The following is a 24,425-nucleotide window of genomic DNA, read 5'->3' as shown; positions in this document are numbered from 1 at the left end:
GGGAGGGCGCTGAAGGCTCCTGAAGCCCATTCTTGGCACCACTGTTGTTGATACATGGCCCGCTCCTGCGTTTGCCCATCGTCCTGTTGCGCTGTCATAGCTGTCTTCTCCAATCCACTCCAATCAGCAGTGGGCTCTGGCCCACGTGAACTCTCTTAGGGGCCCTCACAGAGATCCCTTGAGTAACAAGCTTTGCAGGCTACCCTCCTCCCCACCAGACTTGCCTCCATGTTGTCCTTGCCCAGTGTGACCAGCCCTCTCCCTCCCTAACTCTAGGCACAGTTTCCAGCCCTTCTCAGACTTTTCTAAATTAGTTCTGATTGCTGAGGAAACTAGGAAAAGATGTCATCAGAGCAACACTTAAGTGACTCTCCCTAATAAAATATTTTGAGGCCTCTTGTTTTATCTTAAATTCATGCAAATTTGTCATCCTACTCCATAGTACATTTATTTCAATATAAAACATTTTAGATAACCTAATTGTAAAATGAGTTAACATCTCCCTTTGAAAGATTGTCAAGTAAAATTGAAACCCTAGGAAGATGCCCATGATCAACCTGTGCTCCACACACACCCACACCAGAGACCTACAGATCCATGGGAATACATATTCCAAAGAGAAACAACCATAATTAAATGCTAGTGTCTCACTGTATGCATGATGGATGGGCCTCCCCATCCCTGATCCCAGAGATCCCTACTGTTTTTTGGAGATCCCTACTTTTGAACTAAATATCAGGGGAGGACTTCCCTGGTGGTCCAGTGATTAAGAATTTGCCTGCCAATGATCCCTGGATTTGGGACGATTCCACATACCGAGGGACAACTAAGCCTGTGTGCCACAACTAACTTGGGCCTGCATTCTAGAGCCTAGGAGCTGCAACTATTGAAGCCTGCATGCCTAGAGCCTGTGCTCTGCAACAAGAGAAGCCACTGCAATGAGAAGCCCGCACACCACAATGACAGTAGTCCCTGCTTGCCATAACTCAAGAAAGCTCATGGATAGCAATGAAGACCCAGTGCAGCCAAAATTAGTTTTTTTTAAATAAATAAATATCACGGAAGGGAATTAGGAGGGGGGAAATTGGAAGAGGGAATCATGGCAAAATTAACGATTTTCAAAAATATTCTATAATTTTAACTGTTAAGTAATTCAGGTGAACTCTAATCCCAATTTTCCCATAAGCATTCCCACTAAGAGTTTCTTTTCTCACCACCTACATGTTGCTACTTCACTTCACAATTTATTTTCACTGTGTAGTTTAATAGTCACAGTAAGAAGACTCCAAAGTGTCAAGTTAATTACCTCATCTTTTTTCTTCCACTGGTAGTCTCTCTTAGTCATTCCAAGACCAGTGTTGCCTGAGCCAATCCAAATAAATGCATAAAAGAGAAAAATTACATTAGCAATTTCAGAGTACTGGTAGCAAAAGGATATTCTGAAATCTCAGTTTACTTCCTCCCTTCAAGTCTCCCCATTCAGATGGGCTTTTTACATTTTTCCCTCAAGGAGATTTGTGAACTAGGCTCACAAAAGTCCAATACAAGTGCTGGCAAATCCAAATGAGAACAGGCAGGTCACACAGACTGAGTGGTTTGGATATAACACAAGAGGGAGGGTGTGGACTGTGGCAAACCACAGAGCATCTCTTCCTGTGTAGGAGCCAGCGATGCTCAGCTCTATCTGGTTGTTGCCACACACAGACAAAAGGACTGAGTGTTCAAAGACTTTCCAGTTTTTTTTTTAAGACAAGCTCAAAATCTGTATTTTTTTTAATGTGAAATTTCCGGATGTTTATACTTGACAATTTTAAAAGAAAACACAGATGTAAGCCAAATACAGTGTACTGGCTGGATCAAGTCCATGGGACTGCCACTTGTGACTTTCATCCCAGACTCATTGGGGAATGCAGATAATATATTTCCCTCACTCTAAAAATTTCGCCAACTCAATAGCCCTCGGGGTGCCCAATGGAGCTGACACTAGACCCTGAGCTCCCAGCCTTGCCATATACTCCTGTCCCCCAGGAGTGCTGTGAAAGCAGCAGAGTGGCAGACCTAAAGACACTGTGAAGGCTAAATTAGAGGAGCAAATCAAGGATGATTGTGTTTTCAAGCTGGAGTAGCTGGGGAAATGGTGACCCTGTGCTTGGTAAGGCAGGATGCTAAGCACTGAACAAAAGATCTTGAATGCATTTTCCCTACAGCAAGGCCTTCCTAGAAAGTCTTCTTTACAGTATGCTTAGCACCATGATATAAGCAAATAGGCACCGTACGCACTTAGTGACAATAATTATGTAGTGACTATCAAAGTCACCTCAAAGCAAGTCATTTGAGTTTTGGTTGTGACCGTGGTTGGACTATTCCATGAGCATGGGTTAGATCCTATATTCCCTTTGGTCGTTGAGAGAAAACCCGCTCCCACCCCTGGGCCTGCTGTGTCCCCCCACTCCTGCTGTCCCCCAGCAGCACTCCGGGGCTCCAGCTTACAGGATCAGAGTAGAGGCAGCAGCTGCTACCCCCCACAGCGTTGTGGAAGGAGACACATGAGAGAGTCAGAGCCACCTGGACTTCAGTGTCTGAAAGTCTCTGAAATGTGACCTCCCAGAAGCAGTGTGGCAGCCAGGGTGGGCCCATGAATGGAGACAGATGACAAACACATACAGCGCCCTCAAATCATTTTTTTAGAATAAAATGAAGCTCACATATCAAAATTCTTTCTCAGTGGTTTGCCTACCACTAAAGAGCTATCCCCTTACCCATGACCTTGGCATTATCATTTTTGTCAGGCGCAAGTGCTTGGATAACCAACAGCTTGCTTAAATCTGAAGTTCCCTGAACCTAAAGGAAAAAATCAAAATCAGTCAAAAGAGCATTCTTTGACCTCTAAAGTGGCTGCCTCCTAGCCTTTCCAAAGAATATAAAAAAATAAGCCGAACATAGAACTGAGCCTCCAACCTAAGCTCTATCTTTTTCATTTCAAGTCCTCTTTTACCTTGTTTCAAAGAGTCTTGGATAGGTAGGGGATGGGTGGATGGATGGATGGAAGGATGGAAGAACAGTTAAATGAATGGATTCTTACATGGGCATATGGCTTAATACATGAAAAAGTAAGTGATCGAAAATGTAAAATAATTTTAAGAAATCTTGGGCCAGGACGTTATCTTTTGCATTTTTATAAATATCAGAAAGGAAATTTCTACACCTTACTTGTAACCAATCTGGAAAATGGAATCCCCAGCATCCACTGAGTTACTTTTATTCCAACATTAACAATCAAGGGCTCAGGCCCTAGGCTTCCCAGATAGGAAAATAAATAAGCTTTTTTCCCTGAGATTTTGCCCCAGCTGCCACAAAATCTGCCCTCCCAGAATGCAAGCAGCATACATAAGTCACATATAACTATCATTTCTAGATATTATCACATTTTATCTCATTTAATCCCCACAAGAAACTTATGAGATGGCTGCTGCTATTATCCTCATCTTAGTAAGAGGAAACTGAGGGTCAGTAGGCATCTTTCTAGGTGCCTAGCCTCACACACCTAGTGGGCACAGGCATCAGGTCTTAAACCCAAGTATGGCTGACTCCAAACTCTGGTGTCTTAACAAAACTGTGGGGATTGCTCCCATGGTTCCCTACCCCTTATTTCAAAGTTAAAGTGATTTTTCACTTTCTATTTAAAAAAAAAAAATTAAATTACCTTCACCTTCTGAACTGTTGAGAGGTTGACAAAACAAGTATGTTAGGAAAGTGGCAAATGCACTTTTTAGGAGCTTAACCAACTTTTCTAGGACTCAAGTTTTCATTAAATTAATGACCTTTCTCCCCCTGAACAAGCAGAAAAGGTCTCTCCCAAAGGGGAGAGACTTGTTACCAAAAGAAAGAGATGCTAGCTCTTCTCACAGCCTCTTAGTCCTCATACTTGGGCTCTGTCCTCACGTCACAGCTGTGGTCTAACAGCAAGTGGCTTCACCCATTAGGGACCTGGCTTCTATTCTTCCCATCCCCTGTTACGTCCCCAGGCACTCACCCGTCCCCCTCCCTTACAGAGGCAAGGAATGATGAGGCTTAGGGTCCTCTATTGAGTTGTGCCCCTAGGCCTTAATGTGGCAACAAAGTGACATGACCCTGACACATCTCCCTTCTTATCAACCAGCGCAGATACTTCCAGAACCATCCTAGCAAGCAGTGTCACTGCCTTACACGCAAACTAGGAAAAATGCTCCCCATCCTTCTCTAGGGAGGCACGGCCCATGCCAGGGCAAAGAGCTTGGCAAGCAGAGAGTAGGCAGATCCCTGCCCCACTGGCCCCTCAGGTACACTCTCATGCAGGGCACAGCTTGCATAACACAGCACACAAGCCCTGGGGACATTCTGACTGTTTTGTTAAGGGCAGGTGAGAACTATAGGGTCTTTCTAGGTTTAGAGAAACCTAAATTTCTTTAAGATGGTTAGTTGAGTTTTTAAAGTCACTTATGGGGCACCATGAAAAGCAAACTCTTAAGAAATGACCCTCCTTACCTGTTCACAGGGTTTAGGTAAAATGCAAGGTGCAAAATATGGTACCTCTGTCTTGGTATCAATAACACTGCCATACACAAGAATAACAAATTTCATGTTCACGTCATCAATACTCATTTCATTATAGCTTGATAAAGTCTCCACATATGCATGATTGAGCATCACACACTTCTGAAATTTTAGGTCCTACAATAAAATTAGATTTTTTTCTATAAATCGTATAAAATAACACATGATATCAAGAAGAAAGCATATTCCACATGAAAAGATGTTCAACATCACTAATCATCAGGGAAATGCAAACCAGCTCAACAGAATGGCTATCATCAAAAAGACAACAAGTAACAAGTATTGGCAAGGATGTAGAGAAAAGGGGGAATCTTCTGTGGACTGTTGGTGGGATTGTAAATTGGTGCAGCCACTATGTAAAATAGTAGGAAATTCCTCAAAAAATTAAAAATTAAACTACCATATGATCTAGCAGTCTCACTCCTGGGCATATATCCAGAGAAAAGATACATGCATCCCAGTGTTCACTGGACCAATTTTCACAATAGCCAAGGCATGGAGACAACCTAAATGTCCAACAACAGAGGAATGGATAAAGAAGACGTGGTATACATATACCATAGAATAGAACAGAATGAAGTAATGCCGTTTGCAGCAACATGGATGGACCTAGAGATTGTTGTACTAAGTGAAAGAAGCCAGACACTGAAAAACAAACATCATGTGACATCATTTATTATGTGGAATCTTAAAAAATGATACAAATGAACTCATCTACAAACTTATGATTACCAAAGAGTGAGGGAGGGATAATCACATAAACACTACTATATATAAAATAGATAGCCAACAAGTACGTATTATATAGCACAGGGAATTATACTGATGTTTTCTAATAGTCTCTAAGGCAAAAAGAATCTGAAAAAGAATACAATATATATATATTATAACTGAATCACATTGCTGCACACATGAAAATAACAAAACATTATAAATCAAGTATACTTCAATTTGTTTTTCAAAAAAATCCATGTGTAGGTGTTTGTGTGGACATAGTTTTTGGACATAGTTTTTTAACTCCTTTGGGTAAATATCAAAGAGAGTGCTTGCTGGATCATATGGCAATAGCATGTCAGTTTTGTAAGAAACCACCAAACTCTCTTTCAAAGTGGCTGTGTACCATTTCGAATTCTCACCAGCAATGAAGAAGAGTTCTTGTTGCTCCACACCCTTGCCAGCATGTGGTGTTGTCACTGGCCAATTAATAGGTGTATAACAGTACCACTTCCTTTGTGGATCACTGCCTTGTTGTGGCAAAGGGGCTTGCATAACACAATGAAGCCTATGAGCCACGCTCTGCAGGGCCACCCTAGACAGACGGGTCACAGCAGAGAGTTCTGACAAAACGTGATCCACTGGAGGAGGGAATGGCACACCACCCCAGAGTGCCATGAGAACCTCATGAACTGTATAAAAGGTCAAAAAGATATGACACCAAAAGATGAGTCCTGCAGGTCTGAAGGTGTCCAGTACGCTACTGGGGAAGAGCGGAGGAGAATTACCAGTAGTAATGAATAGATTCAAGGGACTAGATCTAGTTAACAGGGTGTCTGAAGAACTATTGACAGAGATCCGTAATACTGCACAGAAGGCGGCTAACAATACCATCCCAAAGAAAAAGAAAAGCAAGAAGGCAAAGATGTTATCTGAGGAGGCCTTACAAACAGCAGAAGAACGAAGAGAAGCAAAAAGCAAGGGAGAGAGATAAAAGTACATCCAGTAAACACAGGGTCCCCAAAAATAGCTAGAAGAGACAAGAAGGGCTTCTTTAATAAACAATGCTTAATAACAGAAGAAAACAACAAAAGGGGAAAGGCTAGAGATCTCTTCAGAAAAACTGGAAACATCAAGGGAGCATTCTGCCCAAAGATAGGCACAATAAAGGATAAAAATGGTAGAGATCTATAGAAGCAGAAGAGATCAAGAAGAAATGGAAAGAATACACAGAAGAACTGTATAAAAAAAGATCTTAATGAACCGGATTACTAAAATGGTGTGGTTAGTCACCCATATCCAGACATTCTGGAGTGTGAAGTCAAGTGGGCCTTAAGAAGCACTGCTGTTAATAAAGCTATTATTAAGCTTTAATAGCTTTAATAATAAAGCTATTATTATTATTTCATCTACTAGAGATGAAATTCCAGCAGAACTATTCAAATCCCTAAAGGATGATGCCATCAGGGTTTTGCATTCATTATGTTGGCAAATCTGGAACACCCAGCAATGGCCAGAGAATTAGAAAAGGTCAATGTTTATCCCAGTCCCCAAGAAGGGTACCAAAGAATGTGCTAACCACTGGACAACTGCACTCATCTCCCATGCTAGTAAGTGAAGTGAAAGTCACTCAGTCGTGTCCGACTCTTTGTGACTCCATGGACTATACAGTCCATGGAATCCTCCAGGCTATAATACTAGAGTGGGTAGCCTTTCCCTTCTCCAGACGATCTTCCCAACCCAGGGAATCTTCCCAACCAGGAATCAAACACAGTACTCCTGCATTGCAGGCAGATTCTTTACCAGCTGAGCCACAAGGGAAGCCCAGTAAGGTTCATGCTTAAAATCTTGTGTGTTAGGCTAGGCTTCAACCTGATGTGAACGAAGAGCTTCCAGATGTCCAAGTTGGGTTTAGAAAAGGAAGAGGAACTAGAGATCAAATTGCCAACATTCACTGGATTATACAGAAAGTAAGGGAATTTCAGAAAAACATTTCTGTTTCCTTTGACAGTGTGGATCATGACAAACTGTGGAAAGCTCTTAAAGAGGTGGGAATACCAGATCATCTTACCTGTCTCCTGAGAAGCCTGTAAGTGGGTCAAGAAGCAACAGAAGTATGGAACAACTGATTGGTTCAAGATTGAGAAAGGAGTACAACAGGGTTGTCTGCTGTCACCCTATTTGCTTAACCTATACACTGAGCACATCATGAGAAATGCCAGGCTGGATGAGTTACAAGCTGGAATCAAGATAGGTAGGAGAATCAACAACCTCAGATATGCAGATGATACCACTGTAATGGCGAAAGTAAAGAGCCTCTTGAGGGTGGGGGAGGAGAGTAAAAGAGCCAGCTTAAGACTAAATATCAAAAAAACTAAGATCATGGCATCTGGCCCCATTACTTCATGGCAAATAGCAGGGGAAAAGGTGGAAGCAGGGATAGATTTCCTCTTCTTGGGCTCCAAAATCACTGCGGACGGTGACTGCAGTCATGAAATCAGAAGACAATTGGTTCTTAGCAGGAAAGCGATGACAAACCTAGACAGGTGTGTTGAAAAGGAGAGACATTACTCTGCCGACAAAGGTCCGTTTAGTCAAGGCTATGGTCTTCTCAATGGTCATGTATGGTTGTAAGAGCTGGACCATAAAGAAGGCAGAACGCTAAATAACTGATGCCTTCGAACTGTGGTGCTGGAGAAGACTCATGAAAGTCCTTTGGTCAGCAAGATCAAACCAGTCAATCTTAAGGGAGATCAACCCTGAATATTAAGGACTGATGCTGAAGCTGAAGCTCCAGTAATTTGGTCATCTGATGCAAATAGATGACTCATTGGAAAAGTCCCTGGTGCTGGGAAGGATTAAGGGCAGAAGGAGAAGAGGGTGTCAGAGGATGAGATGGCTGAATGGCATCACCAATGCAATGAACATGAACTTGGGCAAACTCCGGGAGATGGTGAGAGACAAGGAGGCCTGGCAAGCTGCACTCAGTACCTGGGGTCACAGTCAAACACGATTGGGCAACTGAGCAACAACAATGGTATCACATTGTTGCATTTCTCTGATGACATATGATATGGAGTATCTTTTCCTATATTTACTTGCTATTCATGTATCTTCTCTGGTGAAGTTATCTATTATCAGCTTTGGCCCACTTTTTAATCAGGCTGGGTTTTTCCCCTACTGTTGAGTTTTAAAGCTCCTTGTATATTTTGGATAATAGTTCTTTATCTGATATGTCTATTGCAAATATTTTCTCGCAGTCTGTAGTTTGTCTTCTAATTCTCTTAATATATGCTCATTTTTAACCCAATACTTGTATTCAGTATCACAATTCAATGAATGTTCTTAAACTTCAGGTTTGTCACTTCCCCAGTTCCTAACTCATGGTAGGGCTCAAAAAATTACTAAATGGAATGCAAATATAGGTTGGAAATTGTACCAGTCTAAGAAAAGACCTGAAATGCTACTTTTTGAAGAGAAAGTTCATAGATGAGGCTTGGTAAACTCAATAAAAATTTGAAAAGGCAAATAATTTATAATAACGTAGGTAGATAGAATATACTAATAAACACCAAACCTGTGCTCAGTAACTCACTAATTAATGCTATGCTTGATTCTTGGGGATCTACCTATTTAAGATTTGCTTACTCTCTTATTTTTAAGGGATGACTGGGGGTAGCCTGGGAAAAATCAGCTATCACAAGGGGACCAATGACCTGTAGGAACTCAGAATAACAGAGTGGTAAAGGTTCTGAAATCTTACTTTGAAAGATCAAACATACCTTCTTTTCTCTGTCTCCAAAATATGAAATTTATTTTGTAAAAAAAATACAGGAAATAAAACTTCATTCATATTTTAATCATGCAACTTACCTCATCAACAAGACTTGATTCAAAATACTGATAGGCAATACTGAGAGCAAGCTTCAGCCATATTTTATATTCCAGGGATGGCCAGAAGAAATCAAAGCCTTCATATAAATCCTCCAGGGAGATAAAGCAGGCCTGAAATGACAAGGCATCAAACAGTATGCTTGATTTGAAACTAAATTATGAAATCATCAGAAAAACAAATGCCTGTAGGACTTCCCTGGTGGTACAGTGGATGAGAATCCACTTGTCAATGCAGGGGACACGGGTTCAACCCCTGGTCCAGGAAGATTCCATGCACCTCAGAGCAACTAAGCTCATGAACCACAACTACTGAGACTGCATGCTGCAACTACTGAAGCGCCGGTGCTTAGAGCCTGTGCTCTGTGGTAAGAGAAGCCACAGCAATGAGAAGCCTATGCACCGCAAAGAAAAGTGGCTCCCACTCACCACAGTTAGAGAAAGCCCTCAGCAGCAATGAAGACCCAGCACAGCCAAAAATTTTTAAAAAGCCTGTAAGTTTCATCTTCACCCAACCTCCTAGAAAAACTATCAACTCTAGTATATTAATTTTGATACTCTGCTATTTAAGTATAAGATGATAAAATGTACAGTCCAATTAAAGCTATAGACTTAATACTAGTCCAGAAAATTTTATATTAATCAATAACTAGGATAATCATGAGCCCAAGATTATGGAACTAAGCCACATAAACTTATTTATTTTTATTGCCACAGTAGGTAACATGGGCTCATTCACAGTATTCGCTTTCAGAGCAAAGTGCCAATCCAAACAAGGAAGACGACCCTCAGAATTCAAGCTACCTGAACTTCAGTGAATTCAGTTCAGCCTTGTGAATACGTTCGTGTTTTCTATTCTCTTCCAAAAGTGAAATGGTATGAAACTGATAAAGCAACATTCCTTTCTGTCTGTCACACTCCTAAGACTCTGCACCTTGCTCCATTGCATCTAATAGTACCCGAAGCTTGAGAATTCTTTGTAAGTAGGAAGTTTCACTAATTTCTATTTAAATTGCCCACAGCTAGCCCACTATCAGACCACTTATTTGTTAAATAAAATTCTTACTTAGCAAGTGAAAAATGGAAGAAAGAGATTTGAAACACAAGTATTCTTTAAAAACACTACTTCCATAATGGCAGCCATTTATGGAGCACCTAAACATGCCAGGCATCTTACATATATGTTTTCCTTACCTTTATAACATCAGAAATTAGATATTTTCTCTTCTAATTAAAAAAAGTGACAAAGACTCTTTGGTTAAAATATCTCCCTCCAGTTCAAGAGGGAGGGGACATAGGTATACCTATGGCTGATTCATGTTGATGTTTGGCAGAAACCAACACAATACTGTAAAGCAATTATCCTTCAGTTAAAAATAAATAAATTTAACTGTTTAAAAAAAAATCTCCCTCCAGATACCATAGTCGATGTGAGACATCAAATTGGCCTTTCTGAGCTACACTGCTTCACAATAGCTGGTTGGATTGACTAAGATAATAGAACCCCAAAAAAGAATAGTGCTGGCACTCCTTTCTGACTTGAGGAAGAATTAACTAACAACCCACAATACAGACAGAACCAGGTGCTTACCTGCAAAATAGTTTCACAGATGGCAGTATATTCAATTTCACGCTTAAGTAAACAGCTCAACTCTCCAATTATGTCTCCACTGGTACAGTACTCTGTAAACCTAGTTGTGGACTCTCTGTCAGGCCTTAGACTCCTGTCTATTCCAAAAGTAGGAGGTGAACTCTCCAACTGCAATGGGGAAATAATTGAGCAAAGGGAAATACAAAATTAAGAGCCCTTGACCAAACCCCAGGAGCTCCCAGTGTTTCTTGCAATTATTACAATAGAAGGAAAAGATTCTTTATGAATCCTTTCAGATGGGAAGGAGGAATTGGGCTTCTAAAAATCATTTCTTTCACATTTCAACTCTCCAAGCTGAGACTGTTTCCAATATTTAGCTTTACAGATGACCCCTATTTACCTTCCTTATATAAAAATTTCATCAAAAGTAGTCATAGCAATCTGCCACTAAATGCAAGTACCCACTCTAAGTCTATTAGATATTCTTAGCATAATGGGCTCGTGCCTCAGGTGCATTTGATGCATTTGATGCATAAACCAGATATCATGAATGAATATGCCCCCAAACCAAGTCATAATTTCAGCAGAAATATTGCCTCCCTTAAGATGCTTAAGAATAACCACCATGAGACATTAGCAGAAAAAGGTTTTAGGATGAACACAGGATGGTTGAGTTACTTCAGGAAAAGAACTGGTAGGCATGGGTGGGTGTAAAAGAAAGTCATCTTTCTTTTCAGGAGATTCAAAAGATTTTAGGAGGAAGATGCAAGAATTAACCAGAATGTTTACAGAACTTTCCAGAAAGTTTAGTTGTAAGTGCCAAAGAGGAAGGCTGTTGCCCAAGACACAAGAAATGGAAAAAAGTCACTGAAGGAATTGCTGTGAAAGTTGTACCCTCTCCTAGCGAGGACCACCATTCAAACTTATAGAGGCACACATGCTTCCAAAGAACTCCAACATTTTTAAACTTAATTTTTAATGAAGTCCAAAAGCCTTTTGAGTACAAGTCCCCTACACACAAACAAGTTCCATTCTGAGAGCATGTTCTTAAGTCCAATATGTTTGTAAGTTCAACAAAGTTAACCTAGGTGCCCAGCTAACACAATTGGCTATATAGTACTGTACTGTAATAGGTTTATAATACTTTTCACACAAATAACACATAAAAACAAACACAAAAAACAAAGAAAACATTTTTAAGCCTACAGTACAGTATATTGAAAAGTTCAGCAGTACAGCTGGCATACAGGGGCACCTCGTATCTTTGAAAGTTTGCAACTTGAAGGTCTGTATGTAGGGGACTTAACAGTAAAGAAGAATGACTCTGCTTTTTACAAACCAAGGAAAGATGATTACATCCGTGGCAAGCAGAATTTTAAAGAAGGCCTTCCAAGGTTCCTATCTTTTTGTTATTCAATCAAACATTGATCTATGAACTGCTGTGAAGGGATTTTGCAGATAGAATTAAGGTTACTAATCAGCTAAACTTAAAGAGATGATTCTGGATTATCCTGTGGGTTCCAATGTAATCACATGATCCCTCAAAGTAGAAAAGGAAGTAGTCATCAAGATTGGAGAGGGACAAATGAATTGATTTCTCTGTCCATCAGTTTTCTCATGAGGTTGATAGAAGGACAAAATGTCGTAACATATTGCCATTCTCGATCATCTTTTTAAATGTCACAACTAGCCTCTTCAACTCTTGATCACTGCTAACATACTACATATTTAACTTAGGTATTTTGTCCATTGTTCCATCTCCTTCTATGCTTCTATAAGAAATTAACTTCTAAGAAGACAGGGTTTTTTTGTATTTTCTCAGTTCTTTGCCTAGAATGAACATGCCTACTGCATGATAATAATGAAGTAAATATTTGTTGAATGAATGAGTAAATGAATGAACAAAAAGTGCCAGACACTTAATAAGTGCTATACATGTGTTAGTATTTATAATTATAGCTTATTTCCATGATTAGTTTTTGTATTTTTAAGGTCTGAAACACTCATTCTAAAAATATAAAGCCAAATATATTATTTGCACTAATAATAAGGGTTTGTCACTTATAACTGTCATATAGGATCTAGAAATTATGTTGGTCATAGCTGGGGCTCACCCATGGATCCAGCAACCGGTATTCAGTTTCTAAAGGATTCTCATCCCTATCACTCTTACTGATAACAAAAACCTCCTATTAGTTAAAAATGGTATGCTCTTCATCCCTATTCGACCTCTGGGAGAATGTGACACTGCGGTCTATTTCCTCAATCTTGACGCTCATTCCCTTTAGATGAGTAACCCAACTACTCCAAGTACTGGGTTCCTTGTGTGACCATCACAGAAAAGACTGTTCCTGCCAGGATTGTTGTAAAGAATAAGTGATAATTATGAAAGCATTTTGTAAGATGGGAAGTTCCTTTGAGATGGTGGGTGTTATAATTATATCTCTCAGCTGTGGTGTTAGCTCCAAACAGAAATGGTTTCATTTAGAAAAGAAATTATGTTAAAAATTTGAAAGTTTCTTGGTTCCTAAATTTCTCCTTACGTGATCATTACAAATTTCAGGATACATTTGTAGTAAAGAATGAATAGTTCCTTACGATTGCCATTCCTGAAATAATCAAGTAGATTCCTTGCGGCATTTCACCTTCTTTACAAATGACATCTCCGTAGTCAAAATAGGCGAGTTTAGCTCTTTCCTGAAAGAAAAGAAACAGGAAAGGAAAGAAAAAGAATCAACACAAATCTTCATAATCTACTTCTCTAAAGAGAAATAAGATTTTAAAGCTAAAAAGTAGCATGAAAACAAACTATATTCTTTGATTTGTTAATGAGTTGTAATGTTTTAACAAACCTCATTAACTTTTAGGGGGAAAAGGGATAAGCAAGCAAACTGCAGACTTTGTGCTTAGGACCTAGCAGAGTGACTGGCAGAAACACCCAATAAATGCTAGGTTGGATAAATGTTTACAATAAAGTGTAATAATTCTGGTCAAGGATACAGGGGCAGGGTGCTCTGGGAAACAAATTCAGAAAGGCCACAGGAACCCTGACTTGGGTGTCTAGGGAAGGAACAGCTAAACTGAGACCTGAAGGAAGAGTAACAAAAGACAGCCAGGATGCCATAAGCTGAAGACCATTCAGGGCAGAGGATTCAGTTTATGCAAAGACCCATTAGCAAATAGAATAACTGCATTGTGGGGTAACACAGAAGATTCAATACATCTCAGGCACGGAGGGATGGAGACCAGAGTGGAGTTATCCATTAGGCATCAATAGACACTGTCCAGAGTTCACAGTACTTTTAGGGATTCACAACAATGTTTTAGTTTCTTTTAAAATCAGAAGAAAGTAAGACAACTTTTAGGTAGAGTAAAATATCTTAATACTAAAGGGTCTAATGCTAATATGTTCATCTTTATAGTAACAAAATCACAAGGTATAATTTTTTGGTGCTTTTTCATGGAGGTAAAGGCAGAAGCGCCTGGAGTCCGGGTGGAGGCAGGACTGGAGAGGTGAGCCGGAGCCAGGTCTCCAAGGGGCTCACATGCACAGTAAAAAGCCCGCACACTCTGGAGCCCGGGCACCGCAAATAGATAAACCATGTGGCACAACTAGAGAGTCTATTTACTTCAAGGAAAGATCCCATATGAAGTGACGAGGATCTCATGTGCCACATAAGATCTGACACATCCAAATAAATAATTTTTTTTTTTTTAAGTCTGAGCTTTTCCCAAAACCAGGGGGTAGTCACTGAAGGGTTTCTAACAGGAGACTTATGGTGACATGTTTGCATTTTACAAAGATGTGGAGGAAACATATTTTTAAATCATTCATAGTAGTCATCGCTTAGAGTAGGGTGGGGAGTGAAAGGATATCACTTTTTACTTCTGAATTATTTTACAGTGTTGACATAAACATGGATGACTTCACAATAGTTTTTTTTTAAAGCTGGCTTAAGCCAATTATCCAGCTTATGTATTATTCAGATCTTTATTTTTTTCAATTGTTGTCTTTAGGCTTATCCTCATATACTATTACCTTTTTAATTAACCACAACAGTTGAAGGATGAAAGGAGGAAGGAGTAGTGAAAATTAACTATTGCTGCTGTGATAGAGACCAAGATTGAAATAACATCTATAATGAGGGGGTATTTCTTTTGTTTACTATATGGATTTTTCCATGCATTCCCTGGGCTAACCCTAATGAGAATAATGCTCATGTGCTCCCAAGTCATCACATTTTTCTTTACCCCAGTGAAATCTGATTTAAGTGGCTACCAATAACCAACATATCAAGGAAAAGGGCCACTTAATGAGTGAGCCATTTTAGAGCCGGAGAGCTGCACCTACCAAGCCCACGTGCAGCAACTACTGAAGCCTGGGTGCTCTAAAGCCCATGCTCCCCAGCAAGAGAAGCGACTGCAATGAGAAGCCCAGCACTGCAACGAAGAGTAGCCCCTGCTCTCCGCACCTAGAGGAAATCCACACAGCAATGAAGACCCAGCACCACCAAAAATAAAAAAATAAACATTTTTTTTAAAAGAGTGAGTCATGTCTGAAAGGGGGTGGAGAGAGTCTGACAGCTTTGCTTAGGCATGGCAGGCTAAGGAGTGGAGGAAGCTTGTGCCCTAGTTATACATTCATCTCAGGTGTATGGAAATCATTAATTTATGGAGTTCCTACCCATTGTTTTCCCCATTCCTCCCCCATTCACTGCAGGATGGTCAGTTAATTATACTTGTGAGAACATTACCTATAAAGAACCAAATTCAAATTTTAAACTTGGATATTTAAAAAAACTGAAGAGGATGCATATTGTAATCAACACCCCTTAGATACCTTCTTCCCAGTCCAAGCCCATCCCTCACCTCCCACCCTCTATTCCCCATACTACCTTCAACGGCCCCTGCCCACTAGGTTTCCCCCTTCTCACAGTCACACTTGTACTCCCCAAACCTGGACGTTTGATTCAAGCTAAGCTAGTTGGATTTCTCTCTCAAGAATTTGAACTAAAGGACAAAGAACCTGGGAGTAAGAACTGGGTCATTACAGCCATGTGCTAAAGGAGGAGTCCACAAATTCCTACCACTGACTTTCCAGAGCTGGCCTGATTCCTGCCCTGTTCAGGGTTAGTCTCAACTGTTTCTTAGCATCTGTTGTTCACTCGCTAAGTCACGTCTCACTCTTTGCGACCCCATGGACTGCAGCATGCCAGGCTTTCCTGTCCTTCACTATCTTTCAGAGTTTGCTCAGATTCATGTCCACTGAGTGGGTGATGCTATCTATCTCATTCCCTGCTGCCCCTTTCTTCTCGTATACCACTGCAATATATTGTTAGTAAGATCCCCTCTTGCTTAAACCAGTTCAGATAGGGTTTTGTTACTTTCAACCATACGAGTCTTAATTTAATTAAATTTGAAATTAATTTCAAAAGGAAAATTCAAAAATTTCTGGCATGAAGTAAACACTAGTATGGCCTAAATGAAATCAGATCTTCAAAGCTCAGTAGAAACCCTCTTATGACTGCTCTCTTTCTAGAAAACAAGGAAAACGTTCCCTCATTATAGTTAAACAGATGACATACATCTCCATGTCTAGATCACAAGGCAGAGTAAAACCAAATTTACAGTAAAGCAAGTACCACTCTTTGTCACAGTTTTCCTGATTCCAATAGGTTTCAACAAGTTGATGAAAGAGTTATTATTCCTATAATTCATATAACTATGATATAATTCATATAATTACCAGGGCTTCCCTGATAGCTCAGTTGGTAAAGAATCTACCTGCAATGCAGGAGACCCCGGTTCAATTCCTATATCGGGAAGATCTGCTGGAGAAGGGATAGGTTACCCACTCCAGTATTCTTGGGCTTCCCTTGTGGCTCAGCTGGTAAAGAATCCACCTGCAATGTGGGAGACCTGGGTTCGATCCCTGGGTGGGAAGATCCCCTGGAGAAGGGAAAGGCTACCCACTCCAGTATTCTGGTCTGGAGAATTCCATGGACTGGTATAGTCCATGGGACCACAAAGAGTCAGACACGACTGAGTGACTTTCACTCATATAATAGCCATTTAAAACTAAAACCACAAACTGGTGGCCCATGAGTCATATCCAGTCCACAGATATATTTTGTTTGGCTTGCACTACTGCTGCTGCTTATCTTTAAAATTCTGAATTGGTTGCCAAGTTTTAAAATTCACATAAAAACACAGATGTATGGATTCTCCTTTAAAAAATTGACTTTTACATTATTAAATCTAATCTAATTATTAAATCAATTTTCAGACTTCATCTTATAATATGTGATCTCTCAGCCTCATATGATATAGTTGATCACTTTCTCCTTCTTGAAATACTTTCTTCACTTAGCTCTGGCACACCATTCTTTTCTCCTATTTGATGGATAACTCCTCAATTCTTTTTCAGCTTTACAGAGACAGAACTACTCAGCAATAAAGAGTCCACCTGCAATGCAGGAGATGCAGGTTCAATCCCTGGGTCAGGAAGGTCCCTGAAAGAGGAAATGGCAACCCTCTCCAGTATTCTTGCCAGGGGAAATACAATGGAGAGAGGAGCCTGGTGGTCTATAGTCCATAGGGCTGTGAAGAGTCAGACACAACTGAGTGACTGAGTATACACACACACACAATATAAGTTTAAGGTATACAGCATAATGACTTGACATGCACATATTGCAAAATTACTATCACAATAAATTTAGTTAACATACATCACTTGATATAGTTATGAAAATTTTTTCCATGTGATAAGGACTTTTAGATTCTACTCTCCTAGAGCTTTCAAATATACTGTACATATATGACTATATAACATAGTTGTCATGTTGTATACCTAGTATTTTTCTATCTTGTAACTTGGAAGTTTGTACCCTTTAACCCACTTGTCTAATTTACCCAGCTTCCACTCCCCTCCCCTGGCAATGATCAATCTGATTCATAGCTCACAACTCAACCCTTGGATGTTCATAACAATTTCTTGAGTTATCAAGTTTCAAGGCCTTAAATATTATCTCTATGCTGACAACTCCAAAATGTCTTTCTCCAATTTGACCTCCCACCTACATTCTAGTCATATATCTAACTGCCTACTCAACAGCTCCACTTGGATGTCTAATAGCCTTCTCAAATTTAACTTATTCAGAATCAAACTCTTGCCCAACTCCCACCCCATATAAATCTTCTCTTCCCCATCTAAATAAAGGGCTAATCCATTTTCAGACTATTTTCTATTTCAGCCTAAAATTCTAGAAGTCATTCTTTCTCTTTCTAGCACTCACTCCATCAACATTTATATGCTGTCTCTTCAAAACCTATTGAGTCTGAACTCCTCTCACCACTTTCACTCGTCCAAGTCACTATCATCTCTTACCTACATTATCATAATCATCTCCTAACTGGATGCCCTGGCTTGCCCTTGACCCCCTACAGCCTATTCTTAACACATCAGCAGATGATCATTTTTAAGTGTAAGTTAGATCGTGTCACTTCTCTCTTCAAAACCTTTCAACATGTTTCCAATTAATTCTGAGTAAACGCCAACATCCTAACAATGACCTACAAAGTTCTACAAACTCAAGCTTGCCATAAATGCTTTCGTCTTCACCTCCTCCCTCCAGCACTGGTCCTGCCCACACGGGCCTTTGTGATGCTCCTTGAACAGAGCAGTCAGGGCTTCCCTGCTGGCTCCAGCAGTAAAGAGTCTGCCTGCAGTTCAGGAGACCCAGGTTTGATCCCTGGTTCGGGACGATCTCCTGGAGAAGGAAATGGCAAACCACTACAGTACTCTTCCCTAGAAAGTCCCATGGACAAAGGAGCCTGGCGGGCTAGAGTCCATGGGGTCGCAAAGAGTTGAACACGACTGAGCGACTTCACTTTGAACACAGCAAGCAAATCTACTTCAGAGCACTGCACTTGCCTTCTCCCAGATATCAAGATGGTGTGCTCCCTCACTTATTTCAGATCTCTGTCCCAAGGAAAAGTATTAGAGCAGTCTTCTCTAACCATCCTTATAAAATAGCTGCCTACCTATATTCTCCTTTTTCACCTTTTCTCCATATAGCATTTGTCACCACCTGACAGACTATGTATTTATGCATGGGTATGTTTATTGTCCATCTCCATCCATATAACATAAAGTCAATGAAAGCAGGAATTTATTTATTTTGTTCACTGCCGTATCCCCAAACCTAGAACATTCTGTGGCTCAAAGAGGCTATTCAATAGCTACCTATTGAAAGAGTACACATTCCTATAGGAACACTCAGCTGACTTCAGATGAAGCATGAACTCTGGAATATACTATAGTCCTGTTCCCTATTTATATTACACCCAGATGGTTTTACTTTTATATTATCTGCCTGGCCTGCAAAGTAACTTAAATATGAAACCCTTGATCTAAAAGTCTTTTCCAGAGTGTGCATCTAGAAGTCTGGGGCTCTTCATCAGAAAATAAGATAGGACTGATAATAATTGGGTAACGTATAAAAAAAAAAATATCATCCTATTATAAAAAAACTCTTTGCAGTTTAGGCTCAAAATGAAATCCACTCTTCTAGGTTTTGCTGGGCCTCCATTTGACTTATCTTTTACTGCCCATTACAGGAGTCTTGCCTTGGATAAGTTTTTTTTAATTTTTAATCTTGTATTAGGGAATGAAAAATAATTATCATTGAACATGAGCTAGAATATAACACAGAATCTTTACCTTGAAGAATTCGATGAGAGCATCTTTATTTTCTAGCCAAATGATATTATGAAGATATTTGTCAGGAGTAGGGAGCGGGATTGCCATTGGAAAGTTATTCAATGGTTTTATTTTTTCAAGAAGTACCTAAAACAAATAATCAAAATAATGATGATCAGATCCTGTAACAGAAAAGGGACATCAGGTAAAAATGAAGGAAATCTAAATAAAATGCTTTTATTTAGAGCTTTTCTTCTTTAAATTGTCCTCTAATTTTTTTTGGGGGGGGGTGGTTCTTTTTCTCCACTTACTATTTTCACTGGTATATTAACTCATATAGAATTTATCCTTTTTATAATCCAATTAATAGCTGTATTCTATTCTGTCTTAATCTCAAACTTAACTGTTGATTACTATATGATTTAATGCCACATTCTCTCAAATTTTTTTTTTTCATGTGATTGAGTTGCTTCTTTACATTCTTCTCGCTTTGGAGGATAAGGTTCTAGTTTTGTGGCCTTTCAGAAGTCTTCCCTGACTTCTGCAAGTAAGACGTAATCACTTACTTGCCTTATTCCCTGGGTATCTCTTACAAATCTCCCTTACGGAACTCATTACATTGTAGTATTATTATGTTTACTTATCTATGATATGTAATTTCTGTTGATTGCCTGGATAAATGACTAAATGAAAAAAGAGGAAGAGTGTCCACGACTTTGGAATCAGTGTTGTACTCATTAAGTATCCAAGTATCCTCAAGAGTCATGGCACATAGGTATTCAACATATACTTAGCTAAATTGGCTAGATTTACCCAGCTCCTTACAGCCTGGGATTGATAATTATACCTCTTCAGCCAACAATTAGGCAATTAACAAATAACGGTGGAATGATTGATTTGTCCCTTACCTTTCTAAATAAACCTATAGGAAAAAAATAAATCTCTCTCTTCATAAGGGCTATTGTTTATTTAACTAACAGGTATCAATCATTCAATTGAATCTTACACAATCTTCAAAGTAATAAAGGAAAAATAGAAAAAAACACAACTTGCACAGAGGTGTAACTTGAAGAAAACTAAACCCTTTTCGTCCCTCTGACAGAACTAAGGAAAAATCATATTACCATTTAGTCCTGTGCCATGACCTTATAGAGACTAATGAGGCAGAGTTAAAATGGGAAAAGTTGGCCTGTCCCACGCCCACTTCACTCAGGGCATGGAGAGAGGACTATGTTCAGAGAATGTCCTGAAGCACAGCCCAGGTGGCATGTGGTTGAAAAGTGCCAGGGACAAGAATAAGCATGTGACACCCAGGAACAGCTTATAATTGGAAACACAGGCAGAATGTGGGATCAGAACTTCTATTTTTCTTCTTTATGCTATGAAGCAGATAGACCCTTGTACAGGAGAGAAAAAAGCATTACTATTTGCACTATTCGCAGTCTAGACAGTGGATTTGATAGCCTGGTAGAATTAAACATTAAACACTTTTTCTTCTTATGGTCTTACTTTTTTTGCAAATTTGTAATTTTTCAAAAGTCCATTTATTAGCCAACCACTTAGGCTGTCTCCCCTGTTCCTCTCAAACTCTTCCCTCCCTGATCTCCACGTACACACACACACACGTGGGTCCCCTCCCACCTATGTTCAGTTCAGTCCCTCTTTGCGAGGGACTCTGCGACCCCATGAATTGCAGCACGCCAGGCCTCCCTGTCCATCACAAACTCCCGGAGTTTGCTCAGACTCATGCCCATCAAGTCGGTGATGCCATCCAGCCATCTCACCCTCTGTCGTCCCCTTCTCCTCCTGCCCCCAATCCCTCCCACCTATGTTAACATTATGTAATTACCACTTTCCTTGCTACAGCTGCTGGGACTGGACTGTAGATATTCTACCAGTAGACAGAGAAGCAGAAAAATCTAATGAGTTTGTAAGAGAGAGCCAAAAGAAGATGCCACAGAGGGCAACCCTGATAGGAAATGGAGAAGCTGAAAGCTTTCTAGGTCACTGCTCGAGTCCCTTTCTGAGGCCTGGCCATGTGGTCTGGTTACCATGAAGTCTGTAAGATACTCTGGGTCCTCATGATAAATGCTCCATTTCTTTGTGAAACCTAGTTCAGGCTGGTTCTGAACAACCAAGTGGTTTTGACATAGAGGGAACCAGTTAGCAATGGCACTAGTTGCCATTGGCATTAACAAAGACTTAAACAATTACAGAGTTAACAACTGTCCTGACTCACCCTTTTCCCAATCTCCCTCACTAATTACACTCTGCTAGAGGAGCATTTCAGACGTGAGTGTTGGGTTTATGGAATCAAGCAGCATGGGAAATTGCTTACTTACCTTATTCATCTCGAGGCTCTCATATTTATCAATAATGCCTCTTGACGAAAGGAAGGTGAGGCTTTTCAGAGCTTTAGCAATCACATTCCGGATTGCCTGCTTGGTCTTCAAAGCAATGACAACATCACGACCCTCATGCTCTATGAGTCCTGAAGCAAATAAAAATATCAGTAAGCAAACAATTCAATAACCACAATAGTAATGAATATTTGCATAACAGCTTATAATTTCCAAAGCATTTACTCAATATATTTTCATTCCTGTTTTGTATAGAACTTGTGAGGCCAGTAGGACTACAGTTATTTTCATCTCCATTTTATAGATGAGAAAATTGAAAAAAGGCTTCCTTCACCAGCTAACAGAAATTTACTCTTTTTCCCAAGGTATCTCCTACATATCTTCATTACAGAACTCATTACATGGTAGTATTATCATTCTTCCTTGTTTGTCTCATCCTTCGTATTATATAATTCTTGTTGGTTGGATGAATAAATGACTGAAAGTGTCCCTGGACTTGCACTGGTGGGTCTTTCTGAAATCAAATCACATATTTTTTCTTCTTCAGTGAGCATGAGAAGTCATGAGATGAACTAGGAGTCAAGGCTTAAAATGCATCTGTTTCATCCTTTTAATACTAATCTTGAGCGCAATGCCTGACATCTGGAAGGGACTCAGTCACTTCTGAACTGAAATAAGCTGAACAGTGAAATGAAGCACTGCATGGTGGAGAGCACAGGAGATCTCACATGGTGTGAGATCTAGCTCACCTCTTACCAGCCATAGGACCTCAGGGGAGTTAAACTTTCTAAGCCTCAGTTTCATTATCTATAAATGAAGATGATAATAACATTTGCTTCATGGAGTAGTTATAAAGATCAAATTAAATAATGCATATAAAGCCATTAACACAATTCCTGACATAACTAGCATTCAATAGTAGGTTGCCGTAACAATACAGAAACAGGCATTCTTTCAAATGACTGAATCAAGGACACTGTGTAATATTCCATACTGACCTAAAACATAAGACAGCAGCTCCTAGGTCCCTAACCTTTAAAAGCATGGAAATAAAAACCTGCCTAATATGTAAATGGAAACAATGGGTCCTGGATTTTCTGAGACGGTGCCAAAATATTCTGGCCTATTGTCTCCAAATTTACAATTTCATTCATTAGACCATGTTTTTTCAGTTTTGTTAAGGTAAGTGTGATCCTCATAAATCCATATGGCATCTTACAATGTGGTTATAAAAACAAAGGGACTTTGCTTTCTCTATTTTACAAAAACATCCATTTGTTAAGGGCATACCAGGTGCCAGGCTCTCTACCAGAAATTATATTCTGGCAAACACTGAGAGCCTGGCCCACAGCCCCCGTGTGAGGAAAGCAGATCCAAGAAGTTTTGTATAAAATCCTAGGGCTCCCCTGAATGTTTCAACTCAAGCAGAGTGGCAGTAGATGCTCAAAAAACTTCATCCCTCACAAACTCACTTTGTTTGAGTACCCCTGCAAACAAAGTAGGGCGAAACAAAAACAGCACTTTCTGTCAAAGGTAATGTTTTGTGTGTCTTTTTCTTACAACCTTAAGGAATATGATCTTGCCACCTTAACACAATTTTTGCACTTTTCATTCTTGCTTGTATGCACCCATAGCAAATAACAGAACTCCTCTAACTTTCAGCAATTATCTCTTGATATGCTCACACCTCCCACCAGGATCTGAATTTTATGTACACCTGGCCCATTATATGTGTTCAATAAATGCTTATTGAATAAATAAATGAATGAGTCTGTGATTGAATGAAAGCATGAACTTGTCTTCCTTTGGTTAAATTATGGGATGATAAGATGTGATTTCAGAAAATTAGATATCCCAACTACTTACCTAGTTCTTTGACAGCATCCTGTTTGTTGGTTTCCAAAATTTCATATAATTTCTATGACAAATTAAGAAAAGTATTAATTTCTAATTATACCAAGTGCATTACTGGCTTTAAAATTTGAGGGGAAAAAAGCATGGTAGAAACATCTCACTTAATTATCATTTGGGGGAGATATTTAATTCTTCTCTCTTCGTAAATTCAGCTGCTTTTCCCAGGCTCATTCTCATAGTGCAATGAATGCTGTGTAGTAGCTTATATAAGTACATAAGTATTGCACCTAATATTTCTCAGAAAAGACTAGTATGCACTTCATTGTGTGCCAAAGAGAATCCTCAGAGATAGCACCCTGTTAGAGAGTGTCCAACAGAGCAGCCAACTGGGGAGCCAGGCTACTGGGAGTGCAAAAACAAGTGGAATAATGAAAAATATGGTGTCAGGTAGGTCTTGTTTCCTACAGATAACTCCTGACCTAACTGAAGAAATAGCTCCACTCTGGGCTAAACAATCTCTGTTCAATCATACAATTGTTATTTGTCAAATTCCCACCATGGCCCAGGCATGCCCCTGAGCTTTGAGTCTTCCTGAAGTTTGATAATCAGAGCTGAAATTTAAAGAACAGAAACTGTTCTCTGCAGCACCTCATATCACATAATAAAAAACTGAATCCCCTTCACTTGACATAATTTATCTTTTGAGGCAAATACATGC

General features: G+C 39.7%; 1 protein-coding gene across 3 annotated transcripts in view; it reads right to left on the bottom strand.

The window, feature by feature from the left end:
• The window catches only part of SLC9C2 (solute carrier family 9 member C2 (putative)), a 90,919-nt gene that overhangs the window by 1,301 nt on the left and 65,193 nt on the right, over window positions 1-24,425 (bottom strand). For all 3 annotated transcript variants that reach the window (XM_020902250.2, XM_020902251.2, XM_020902252.2), the window contains 9 exons: window positions 23,720-23,771; window positions 21,836-21,984; window positions 19,515-19,640; window positions 13,388-13,486; window positions 10,790-10,957; window positions 9,181-9,312; window positions 4,525-4,710; window positions 2,760-2,841; window positions 1,307-1,362 (listed from right to left, as the gene is read on the bottom strand). In XM_020902250.2, the coding sequence (XP_020757909.2) occupies window positions 1,307-1,362; window positions 2,760-2,841; window positions 4,525-4,710; window positions 9,181-9,312; window positions 10,790-10,957; window positions 13,388-13,486; window positions 19,515-19,640; window positions 21,836-21,984; window positions 23,720-23,771 (1,050 nt within the window). The remainder of the gene's footprint in view (window positions 1-1,306; window positions 1,363-2,759; window positions 2,842-4,524; window positions 4,711-9,180; window positions 9,313-10,789; window positions 10,958-13,387; window positions 13,487-19,514; window positions 19,641-21,835; window positions 21,985-23,719; window positions 23,772-24,425) is intronic.

The sequence above is a fragment of the Odocoileus virginianus genome, chromosome 11 (genome assembly GCF_023699985.2).
Source record: "Odocoileus virginianus isolate 20LAN1187 ecotype Illinois chromosome 11, Ovbor_1.2, whole genome shotgun sequence".
NCBI lineage: Eukaryota > Metazoa > Chordata > Mammalia > Artiodactyla > Cervidae > Odocoileus > Odocoileus virginianus.
Note: the sequence above shows the minus strand (reverse complement) of the source record. Positions and strands in the feature narration are given on the sequence as shown.